The sequence below is a fragment of the Chelonoidis abingdonii genome, chromosome 5 (genome assembly GCF_003597395.2).
Source record: "Chelonoidis abingdonii isolate Lonesome George chromosome 5, CheloAbing_2.0, whole genome shotgun sequence".
NCBI lineage: Eukaryota > Metazoa > Chordata > Testudines > Testudinidae > Chelonoidis > Chelonoidis abingdonii.
The window spans coordinates 141,607,883-141,620,595 of record NC_133773.1 but is presented as its reverse complement, the minus strand read 5'-3'; the positions used below and the strand labels follow the sequence as shown (position 1 = coordinate 141,620,595).

At 40.6% G+C, this 12,713-nt stretch overlaps 1 protein-coding gene across 1 annotated transcript in view; it reads left to right on the top strand.

The window, feature by feature from the left end:
* ALMS1 (ALMS1 centrosome and basal body associated protein) overlaps positions 1-12,713 on the top strand; it is a 146,616-nt gene that overhangs the window by 114,210 nt on the left and 19,693 nt on the right. The window contains exons 13-18 of the mRNA XM_075066677.1: positions 1,356-1,473; positions 2,989-3,237; positions 4,542-4,789; positions 6,021-6,201; positions 7,655-7,718; positions 12,179-12,278. Of these exons, the coding sequence (XP_074922778.1) occupies positions 1,356-1,473; positions 2,989-3,237; positions 4,542-4,789; positions 6,021-6,201; positions 7,655-7,718; positions 12,179-12,278 (960 nt within the window). The remainder of the gene's footprint in view (positions 1-1,355; positions 1,474-2,988; positions 3,238-4,541; positions 4,790-6,020; positions 6,202-7,654; positions 7,719-12,178; positions 12,279-12,713) is intronic.

Genomic DNA, 12,713 nt, shown 5'->3' with positions numbered 1-12,713 from the left:
ACAGACCCTGCAACATTCAGGTACCCTTGGTCCAGAGGGTGGGAATGTGTGGCTCGCTTTAGAGCAGGGGTTCTTGCAATAAATTATTTGGTGGCCTGAGAGTGCAGCCACCAACTTCTGCTTTTGCCAACCAGGGGCTCCTCTGGGCAGGGTGTGTGTGTGTGTGTGTGTGTGTGTATGCGCGTGCGTGTGCGTGCACGTTGGGGGCGAGTCTTGGGGCTTCAGCCAGCCCGGGGCTCCTGTGGCCGAGCGGACAGTGGGGCTTGTGACCCCAGCTGCAGGGAGAGGCCAGGGTGTCCCGGTGCTTTGGCTGTCAGGGGGTGAGGGATGCAGGCAGAAAGGTTAGAGTTAAGGGGCTAGCTTCCTCAAAGGGGGACTCCACCTCCTACCCATCCACCCCTGCTTGCCTCCTGTGTCCCTCCTCAGTCCCTTATACACTGCTCGCCTCCTCTCCCTCCCCTCACCTGCCACTCGCTTCCTCACTCCCCTGCCACAGACACCCTTCTGCCTGCCGTGTGAACCCCTGCTCACTGGTGGCTCACCGCTCACCTCCTCTCTCCCCAACTCACAGCCAGACCTCCTTGCCTGCCTCCTCACCCTGCTACTGGCTTGCTGCTCACCTGCTTACTCCCCTGCCAGGCCCCCCATTCCACCCTCCGCCACTTGCCTCACCGCTTACCTCTTTGTCCACCCGAAATGTTAGTACAATATTTATATTCCAATTGATTTTTTTTATAATTGTATGATAAAAGTGAGAAAGTCAGCAATTTTTCAGTACTAATGTGGCTGAGACACTTTTTTGTATTTTTATGTCTGATTTTGTAAGCAAGTAGTTTTTAAGTGAGATGCAACTTTGGGGTTCGCAAGAGAAATCAGACTCCTGAAAGAGGTACAGTAGTCTGGAAAGGTTGAGAACCACTGTGCTAGTGCATGAAGTTAAGGATTTAAAAAATGTAATTTCTAAAACCGTTTTCATTTTAAGAAAGCATATAATATAAATGTTTGAATGGATGTGCGTTAGGATTTCATGGCTGATGGCGTTAGTTACTGGTGGCAGAGCTGTTAAAGCATTGCCATTTTCTCACCTGAAGAATTTGCAGAGTGAAGCTCCTAGTTAATCAGATTGGATGCCAGCACTGTACGTCCGTTCTTCTAAACAAAAGGAAGCCAAGGTTGGCTGAATTGTGTAGACTGATGTGGAAAGGTGTTTGTAGGCCTGTGCTCGATTATTAATTGAATCATTTTTAGAACTGAACTTGTGACTATTGTTCTCTTCCAGCTTGACCCCTCACCCCTGCCCCCCTTCTGACTTGAGTCGAATAGCGATCCCCAAGAACCTGTTATGTTTTTTCTAGATGGCAGACTCTGTTATTTCATCAGATTCTGTTGCTACAGTCAACAGTTCCTGGGGACCAAGTTCTGCCCTCAGTAACAAGCGACACACACGGATGTTAAACAAGGGCATCCAAGCAGGTGAGTTTCTTCAGTCCGAACTTCACCTCTGCTTATTCATTTCTGGCTTTCATCTCTTCACAACCATTGTAGAGGGCTGCTTCAGAGTCTAATCCATGTTTTTGTAGACAGGTATGTATACTGGGCATTCACTGCCCACAAATTGCACTGCTTAGATCCTTTCACAATAAAGTATTGTGTTAAGATCAGACACTTCCATTTGCTGGTTCCCACTGTGCTACTGGCTAATGTTGTTGTTGCTCATCTGAGTTCTGCTGACCCAGACCTTTAATCTCTTTCAGTATCAAATAAGTGACTTAGCTCTAGCTTCCTTGTTGTTTTTCTCTTGGAAGAGTTCTAAAGTTCCTGAGATCCTTTGTCTGTATGTAAGTCACTGAATGTCTTTTTAAGCACTCACTATTTTATCAGTCTAGTCAGCATGCCAAAAGCACCCTTTATCCCTGTTTGCAATATTGTCCCTTTGAACATCTCTTGTCCTCTGCTTAAGATACGATTTATCCATTGACTGGTATGATTCCTGTGTTCGGGCTTCCCCCACAACCCCAGTGGCAATTTTCAATTACCTCATTCCTTGAAAGCTGGCTTGCAAAATCCTACTTTAAGGGATGAGTGATTGTTTTTGATGGGCAAACAAAATACCTGTTTTTCGTTATCATTATTTTTGTAAGTAAACTTTGCATCTGGGCTGGTAAATGTTCATGACATTTATCCAAGGTTGCTTACAGTTTCTTAAACCTTGGTTAACACCTTCAGTTTTACACATTCTTAATTCTCCCTTGCATCCCAACTATTTAAAAATCTTTACAAATAAAATTTAGCATACGTGGAAAGTGCTGGACTGACCACCCTGAGCAAAGGATTCTGTTTGTCCAGTAAAACGTAAACAGCACAAGCATACGCTGACTTACCTTTGTGCCTCAAACTGGATACAGGAGTCTTCCTCTAGTGGAGAAATGGTAGTTCACTTCCTCATCCCATTCAGTGCTTGACCTTTGCTATAACTGCCAACAAGGGAACCAGTTAGTTCCAGTTGTATTAATGTTGTTGTGATGTAGACACTTTTTGCCGTGGGAGCTAGACTGATGCCACAAAATGAATTTCATGTGGATAGTCACATAGTAACAATCCTTGGTCACTGAACTTGAGCTGGATTTGGAGTGATAACTTAAAAGGTGTGAGTCTGTTTTTACCAACCCTTAGAGTCCTCCAGCCCCATATTTAAGATTACTGTAAAATGGCAAAAAACTCTGACAAAACCTGCACAAGTACTACCTTCTGAATCACTAACACCACATTCTGCAGCTTGTAGATGTTCCTTGGAAGTCTTCCATCAATCTTCTCGTCTGATTCAACCCAGCTTAGCTTATGAGATCTGACATGGTTATAGTACATGGGGGTGTGGCAGTAGGCCACTTACTTAGTTTGAAGGACCGGAGAGGGCTTTCCAACATCGTAGCGTATTGTGTCAGTGCTGCTCCAGAGTAATGTGTTCCTTTTTCTTTCTTTTGACTACAGGAGATTTGGAGATTGTGAACAGTGCAACTAAGAAAAATACTCGGGATGTTGGTATGACTTTCCCCACCCCAAGATATAGCCAAGTGAGGCCACAGAAACCCTCAAGTTGTGCCGATGGTGGTTTTGGGCAGTTGGATGGTGTGTGTTCAGATTTTCGAAACCCAGCAGGCAAGGGGAAACAGGAGGGACAGCCAGGCAATTTTCTCATGGACAAAAAGACAGGAAGCAACAGGCCACAGCTACCACAAGGTCAGTCCCAAATATTGCATTTTTGTGAATGGGAAAGTGCTCACATTTCACATCAGCCAGCATATATTACCAGTACACAATGTATACAATCATGAGGTCTCTAACTGCCCCCATAAGAACAGTCTCTAACAATGGCACAACTATATATTTTTTTTAAAAGGCAATGGAATCACTAACATATTTATAGTTGATTATTTTTAGTGCCCCAAAGTGTTAGCGCTCACAATCTAAATTTCAGACATGATATATCAAATGATGGTGACAAATATACGGAGCGAATGTGGCAAGAAAAGACAAATCAAATATACGCTCACATGAATATTTTGTTTAGGCATGTGAACATCTTAGCATTCTGTGAAATTGCATATATTAAAATGATAATATTCAGCATTTCCTGTCTTTACTGATTCATTTATTGAGGGCTTCATGGAATAAGTGAGTTTTCAGATGAAGAGAAGGTCATAATATTGGAAGGAAGTGTTCTTGTCTCCCTCTTCAGCTGTGGTTGTATCTTGGGGAAGGACAGGGTCCAGCCTCCTAATTTGAATTTCCCATCAACACTCAGCTGCATAGCTGTTAAAATGTTCTAAAATATGTTATTTTCCATCCCTTGATGCAATTTTTCATCATCTTTTGGTTAGGAACAGATAATCCTACTCATCACAGTCTTGTGTCTGCTTCACTTGAAAAGTTCTAAAGGGTATCTTCTAGTTGTAGTTAAATTCCAGAAGGCTGTAAACTCAGGAGGGCCTAGGACTCACATGAACCTAATGGCTTTGGAAAATTAAAAGCGTGTGCCCTCAGAAACATCTTTAAAGAGCCATAGGACTCTTTGGGATCACAGGTGCTTTAGAAATGTGAAATAATTAGTAAATGAGTGTATAAGTAAAAAGAAATTTCTTAGCTGAGCCATTTCAAAGAGTATTTTATCCATGTTCATTGATAGAGACTCAAGGTCTTTCTCTAGTGTTTGGCAAATGCAGTTGTTTGAAACAGCCCTGGTGTTTACGTGAATAGTCTAATTGAAGTCAGTGGAACTATTGACAAGCAATGACAGTAAGATCAGGCCTCTGATTGTGTTTAGTGACACTGTGTAACAAGCCCCCTGTGTCTGACAAAGTGGGTATTTACTCACAAAAGCTTATACTCCAATACATCTGTTAGTCTATAAGGTGTCACAGGACTTTTTGTTGCTGTGTATACAGAGAGGCTCAAAGGGAGATGGAAAATGAGAAATTATATATTCTTTACAATACATTTTTCTCTAATTTTTCCTTTTTGGCTCTAAAAAATATTGTCAATAGGAATTTCCTGGTTTGTTCCTGCTGATGATTTAAAGTCCGACTCTAGGAAGGAGAACAAATCTAGCTCCTTTTCTGGTCCAGGTCCATCCTGGTTTGAGCCACTTACCAACACAAAGCCATGGAGAGAGCCGCTCCGAGAAAGGAACTGGAAAGAGCAGCAAGGCAGCATCATGATTCAGCCAGTAGTAGTCCCAGTAAGAGATGCTGAGAACAAGCCCCCAAGACCATTTGTGAAAATGACGCTGCAGGTAAGAACACTTCACTTGTAGAGGTTCTTGTTTTGCTGTAAGTTTTGGAAGAGAGAGGGGAAAAGATGGAGAAAATGAAGCCATGTGTAGGTGCTTATAGAAACAAAACTCGTGGCCCTGATTTTCACCACTTTGCTTTCACTGCTGTAGATTGTCAGCAAGTACAACGCTAATGCTGTTTTTAAAAAGAGGATTGGATAATTTTATACTTTCTATTACACCTATGGCTATACAAGCTAAGATAATCAGGATGATCAGATCTCATGTTTCAGAGCTTCAGAAGGAATGTAGCAGCAGCAGTAGCAAGTTAAATTTTTTTAATTGCTGCCCTGAAGAAGTATGCATGGATGCTTAGTAATAAAGATTAAAGAGTGTGATACATTTTAAACAGTGAATACAATAAAAACAGGAAACTTACCTATGAAATGGAAACTAAAATGGGGATTTCATGTATGTACACAGCAAATTATATAGACACTCAAGGTCAAGTGTGAAAAATAGAGTTTAATGGTGATTATCAAAAGTGAGGAGGGTTGAACAGAAGTTGACGTTAAGGGGCAGTGAGTTTCACATCCAGAGGGCCTACTTCAACAAGGGAATAATCGCCTGCTGCCTTGAGATACAGGAGTAGAGCAGAGTGAAGGCAGTTGTGTCAGCACAAGCACACACCAGGAAGAAGGTCAGGGAAGGTGTCTCAGATGCAGTCAAGTCATAATACTTATTGGCTTTGCATAGTGAAAGCTTCTTATTATCACTAAACCTTGGGGTTAAAATGGATATGAAATGCTGAGACCCCATTTTAAAGCTTTCCTTAGAAGCCAATATAATATGGACATTAAGGAACATATACTGTTTAAAAAAGATAGCTATAATAGACTTTAGTTTTATTTTGATGGAGGTGTCTAATTCTGTGGTTACCAGTATCTTGTCCTGTGTGTGTGGCTGCCTGATCTTTGACCTGCTTATTTAAACCTTTTTGCAAATTATTTCAGCTACTCTTTTCCTCAGTCAGTTAGCTTTCACATTGTTTAACACCAAAGTACTTGTTAACAGGACCCCAGAGAATTGCTCAGTGTAATGGATGCAACGCTCTGTGTCATGTGAAGATGACTGTTTGAAAGGAATGCTTGCCATGGTTCACTCATGGGATTAGATATTTTGATCATCCCCTCTCAGCTTGGAGAACATTCTGAAACTACTTTATACCCTGAGGTTTTTTTTACCCTCTTAGGAGGCTCTTGCATTGCACCGCCCTGATTTCATCTTCCGCTCTGGGGAGCGTGTGAAGCGCCTGAAGCTCATCATGGAAGAAAGGAAGATACAGAGTGTGTTGCAGAGCGAGCGAGAGGAGCTGTTCAATCCCCCTGAGAAGAAGGGTTATAAGAATGCTAATTACCTGCTCTATAACAGAGGTGCCTCATGTTTATGCCTTTTCATGCTCTATAGGAAATACTGAATTTACACTGTTTGCCTGAAGAGTATTATTCTAAGTGTACATATTTCTGATTAGATTCTTTAACATTATTATTCATTTTATATATGCATCATGAGATTCTTATAATAGGATAATTATCCATTTTATATAAATTAATTGCATATATGAATAATGAGATTGCGACAGGTTGGGTCACAGAAACCCCTTTGGGACTGCCACCTGATGTGCTGAGACTACCTCTTAGCAGCTTGGGATTTCAGTACCCTGTCTTATTGAGCAGACACACTAGCTTACTGCAGACACAGACCGAGGTCTGAACCATGTCCCTCAAAAACTGCAGACTTAATGGAAAACAGCTTAAGAAGTGCTCCTGTCCCCAGCATCCAGATACCCAGTTCCCAATGGGGTCCATACCCCAAATAAATCCTTTTTACTCTGTATAAATCTTATACAGGGTAAACTCATAAATTGTCCGCCCTCTGTAACACTGATAGAGAGAGATGCACAGCTGTTTGCTCCGCAGGTATTAATACTTGCTCTGAGTTAATTAATAAGCAAAAAGTGTTTTTATTAAATATAAAAAAGTAGGGTTTAAGTGGTTCCAAGTAATAACAGACAGAACAAAGTAAACTACCAAGCAAAATAAAACAAAAACACTCAAGTCTAAGCCTAATACAGTAAGAAACTGATTACAGATGAAACATCACCTTCAGAGATGTTCCAATAGGCTTCTTTCACAGACTAGACTCCTTTCTAGTCTAGGCCCAATCCTTTCCCCTGGTACAGTCCTTGTTCCAGCTCAGGTGGTAGCTAGGGAATTTCTCATGACTGCAGCCTCCTTTGTTCTGTTCCACTCCCTTGTATATGTTTTGCACAAGGTGGGAATCCTTTGTCTTTCTCTGTGTTCCCACTCCTCCTTCTAAATGGAAAAGCACCAGGTTAAAGATGGATTCCAGTTCAGATGACATCATCACATGTCACTATAAGACTTCATCACCCACTTGCCAGTACACACATATACAGGAAGACTTAAAAGTAAACAGAGTCGTTTACAACAAATTGTCCTGGCTAATGGGAGCCATCGAGATTCAGAGCCACTGTTAATGGACCTCACTTTGCATAATTACAGTAGGACCTCTGAGTTGTATCTGAAACTAGAAATATGAAATATAAGAATGATACATTTATATAAATTGAATGACAACACTCAATAGATAATAAGCTTTGTAATGATACCTTATAAGAGACCTTTTGCATGAAGCATATACCAGTTACATTATAGTCACACTCATTAGCATATTTTCATAAAATCATATAGACTGCAACTCTCAGAGATTATAATAGAACACTTCTCTGATCTAAACAAACTTTTCACTGTTTTTGTAAGCTTTAGAGTTTCATCAGGCTCAAAACTTTGCCTTTCCATTTAGACTACCTGCTTAAACAGAAGAGAAGGACAATTCTAAAGAGTGAAATGGTTCAGAGATCAAAACGGTAAGGCTAAGAAAGACTTGTTCCAAATAGACTGTAATCAGGTGACCTTAATGGGGTGGTGAGGATAGATAAATCACTCTTGCAAGTGACGGTTTTGGACGTTTGGGATACATCATGTGCTTTAGGTACAAAATGGAAGGTTTTCTGTCAGAAGGTGAGCATGACTGGTTATTAATAGTTTTTTTTCCCATTTTTTTTTAATGTTGGGAAATTGATTTCTTTTAGCTACCTCTGAACATTTAAATTTGAATTGTGTATGTGAGCACTAGAACTGAAACGGACTAGGAACATAAGGCTTTGGTCAGTTAATAGCCTAGCCATTGGACAAGCTGAGTGAAATGCAAAAAGTAATCAAGCACCACAAATAGTGAAAAATAAATCAGAGATCTAAAACTTTTATGGGTGTAGAATGTAGCAGATGTCTAACCACACATACCACTACATGATCATTCGGGACAAATATTTATATATAAGATATGAAATTGGGTAGACATTGGGGGGGGCGGGAAGTACATAATATTTGGATAATGAATTAAGAATACACAAATAAAGGGAGAGATAGGGACAGTAAGTGAAAGGTAGATATGAAAAATGTGATATCTTTTAGTTGGGTCTTCAAATGGTAGAGGAGGCAAGAGGTGAGAAAAGAAGGGAGGGTATTACATCTGCATGATAGCATGTAAAGTATTTAAAGTCTTTTGGCATGAAAAGTGCCACAGAAGCATAAGATACTGAAAGAATCAAAACAGCAGCAACAGGGATATTGGAGTCAATGGGACTTAAACGTATGGCTAATTCCTTTGCCGAAGTGGGACTTTAGAGTGTAACACTATATCTAGGACAAATATATGCTAGAAAGAATAAGTAATATACAAAATTAAACCCTGTGATTTAATATGAAGGCTGGGAGAGACTGAGCACGATGATAAATTTGATTTCAGTGCTGTCTGGCATTTCAAAAATTGTTTTAAAGGCCATAAATTGAAAGTTCATAGTAACTTTGAAAGTTGCTGCTTGTCCCGGGAATGCAGATGCAAAAATCTTAATACTCCGTTACTTTGGGAAAACTCTAATCACGGGTCAGTAGCACTACTTGATCTGTGCCATTAACTGCAGTATCTTCATGAACTTGGAGTTCATAAATATCTGAATTCATAGCATTTCTGCTGATTCACCCAACCTGGATCCAGTTGTGATATTTTTATTGCCATTTACTTGTTCATGCTACACTCATAACTTTTCTCTCAGTTGATGTTGGAAAGTAATTTATCACTATCACTGGCCTTTTAAAATCTGCTCATTTAATGAGCACAATTTTTTGTGGATGATTCCCATGAGGAGAATATTCTGTTTCTCCTTACCCCTTGTTACAATTACAAATCAGCTATGGAACAGGGTGCTGAATTTAGCTACAGTTGTGTATTCCCTACGTAAATTAAATATCTCTGTGAAAGAGTGAGCCAGTGGCCAAATACCTGAACAGCAGATTACTTTCTAGTTAATGAGGCACCTCCAACCATCCTGGATGGAGCCTTGGAGACTAAGTGGGATGGTAGTCTGAAGGAGTCCTATTAGACCTTCCCACCCCCATCCAGTAGATCATTTGTAGGTCTGAAGAGGCTTTGATCCCCTTTCCGATGGAGAACTTGTATGGCCTGAGGTAGAAACTTCAAAACGGAGTATGTGCTAATATCTGATAGGGCATCACTGATGGTGATAACTCTAACAGATATGCCTTGAACTGATTGTTTTGCACAGAAAAGCTCCCTCATATGGAATATATGTTGTTATAGAATGAAGATAATACAAAATCTAAGCAGTGGGTCTTAGTAGGCGAATGCTTTTGCTCTTCCTGAAAATACATGGCAGACGTGGCAGTTTTGTCTCTGGGTGAATGTTTCAGTGCGCAGTCGGGAGCTGAGTACACTGGCCAGAGGTAAGGCAGTGTTGCTGGCGAGCGCTCTGCAATCTCTTTATGCGTCTGAGCCATTGCACCTTAGCTCTGACCTGCAACACAGTCATTTATGGTTTTGGACCTCTCCTCAGCAAAGACAGCTAGTTGTGCTGTTACAAGCCAGATTGGGCCATGGTTTTATGAGGTGGGATTTTCAAAAGTGCTCAGCATCAGCCTAGTTCTACTTCCACTGAAATCATATGGAAGGCTTACCTTTGACTTCAGTGGAAGCAGGGTTTGCCCTGTGCTGAAAGCTTTTGAAAATCCCATCCATGATCATAGTGCCTTTCTGTTGTACACCATTTTTGATTAGTAATTCTCAAAGTGCTTCACAATATTTAATGTCTTTAATGTATTTATCCTCACAACAGCCCTGTGAACTAGGTTGTTGCTATTATCCCTATTTTCTAGATGATGAAGTAAGGCACAGAAAAGCTAAGTGACTTGCCCAAGGTCACACAGAAAGTTTGTGTCAGAGTAAAGAATCAAACCCAGATCTCCTTAAGTAGTAGGCTAACGCACTAACCACTTCATGCCACCCTTCCTGATGAAGTGGATTAAGCATCCAACCAGAGATTGAAATCACCAGTAATCTTTTTACTTATGAATTGATGCAATTCTATACCTGTGACTTCAGAGGTGAAAGACCAGTATATTAATCCAAGTACCACCTAACTCTGTTAATTTAAGTCTTAGTAGAAGTAAAACTAAGAATCCAAATGTTATTCATTTTGTCTTCTCTATAGAGGTAATGCTGCTAGTGAAGTTTTTAGAAAGGTTGAGCTTCTGGGAGCAGCCACAGACAGAGTAGGAAAACAGGGACAAAAGAGAAGGTATGTCTGTGAGAAGGTAGTAGCAAAGAGCTCTGTGTTGGAGGAACTGTTAATACTGTAGTGGCCATGTTCTTATTTTTATAATGGAGTTCTTTCTCTAAGTGTCCTATTTTAATTTGCATATGCCTACTCCCATAAAATCAGCTTCATAGGGTATATCTACTCTAGAGTTTAACTCAAATTAACTGATCACTAATTCAAGCATGTTAACTGACATGTTTATACATGGTAGTCTGGACTCTCTACAAATGTGTGTGGTTTATCCTAGTCTGAGCTTTAGAATATTGCATAGAAATCAGGTTCAGCACTGGTCAAATTCATTCCGTGGGACTGTTGGGGATGGTGGAAGGTACTTTAAAGTACGGAGATTCTTCGTTATCTAGTACCCTGCCATTTCTTTTCCTGCTAACCTCCCTCCCTTCCATACCCTGTGATGTATTTTACAGACCTGCTAAATGTCAAATTGGTGCAAGTTACACAACTTTGCCACTTGCTCGTTTTCTGACCATCTTATGTCCTTGCTGAAATTAGCACAGAGGCTTCCATGGGAGATGCACCCTCTTACTCTCAGCTACGTTTGATCCTATGTATCCTTCATCCTCAAAACAGAATCCACTGAAGCCATTTGAAATGAGTACCAGTTGAAGGAATAAATATTTAAAAGAAAATCTGTGTCCAATTCCCTCTGGCACTGTAGGCCATGATCTGATTAAACCTATTGCAAGAAAGAGCAAAGCAATAAATCTCTTAAAAGAATATATGGTAGGTACAACACGGAGTGTGTAGAAAGTTTCTACTGTGTTCTCTCAGTCTCAAATCTGTATGAGAAAAGAAGCAAAGTACAGTTTCTCTTATTTAAGTATTTTACAAGGCTGACCATTCAGAATACGGTGTCTCTGCTCCAATTTTTTTTTTTTTATTATTGGAGGCATGCAGTCCTACATGAGCTTGGCAGACATTTTCATGAAATTAGCTGAGTTGTCAGTCTTAAAGCAGACACAAGACTCAGAGCTTTGGGGAGTATGGGCTGAGCACAGCTGTGCCACCCTGTCTGTTGCCCTCTGTGCCTAGCCAGTGTATAGAAGGGAGACTAAGATCCTGACCACTGTACAGAACTGGCAACAGGTCCTAGTCCTTATGCTTCCTACGTTCAAGGCTTTCCATTATTCCTGGGTCCTGCCTGGGGGAGGCTCAGCAGCAGGAGAGGGCAAAATCTGGCCCTCTTTGGATCTCACAGATGATTCTGCCAGATTTGACCCATTTCAAGTGTTTTCTCACCACAGAAATATCTACCATTTACAGATAAACTTGGTATTTGGAACCCAACGTGCCTATCCACTGGTGGTACCATTCCCTGCTGCTGATCCTAAAAGTTGCACTTTTTGGAGAGTGCTGCCATATCATTGACATTACTCCCAAAAATTCTGTTTTAGGGGGTGATACTTCAATGAATAGCATTGTGGGATGTGGAAACTTCCAGTACCATGGCTGGCTGTGATTGTGTATTCCACGTCTGGCATCCATGACACCAGCAACCCCAAAAGATAATCTTTCTGTGCTATATTTGGCCAGAAGCCTTTAAGGGAACATGAAGATAAAAAACAGGATGCTTTTTTCACTAACAAGGTCCTTTATTCCCAAGTAACTTTGTTTGTCTTTGTATTTACACTAAGAATCTATGAACAGCTGCCTGAGGTGCAGAAGAGGCGAGAGGAAGAGAAAAGAAAATCTGAATATACGTCATACCGGCTGAAAGCACAGCTTTACAAAACGGTAGGTGTTCTGTCTCACAAGCTGGCCTTCTATTGGTCACCATGGAAAAGAGATTTCTAGGCAAACAAGTTAGACTAGGATATTCAGGATCTCTTACTTTCGGTCAGATTCATTTACTCTAGATGAAATCACTATAAAGTGAGTGCAGAACTAGTTGAAAAACTATTTTTCAGCATAATTATCAATGATTCACAGTCAAACTGGAATGCTGTATCTAGTGGGGTCCTTCATGGGTCTGTCTTGGGTCCAGTACTGTTCAAGATTTTCATTAATGTCTTAGATAATGGAGGGGAGAGTGTGCGTATAAAATTTGCTGATGACACCAAGTGTTTTGGAGGACAGGATTTGAATTCAAAATGACCTTGACAAATAGGAGAATTAGACTGAAAATAACAAGATAAAATCCAGGAAAGACAAGTGCAAAGTACTACCACT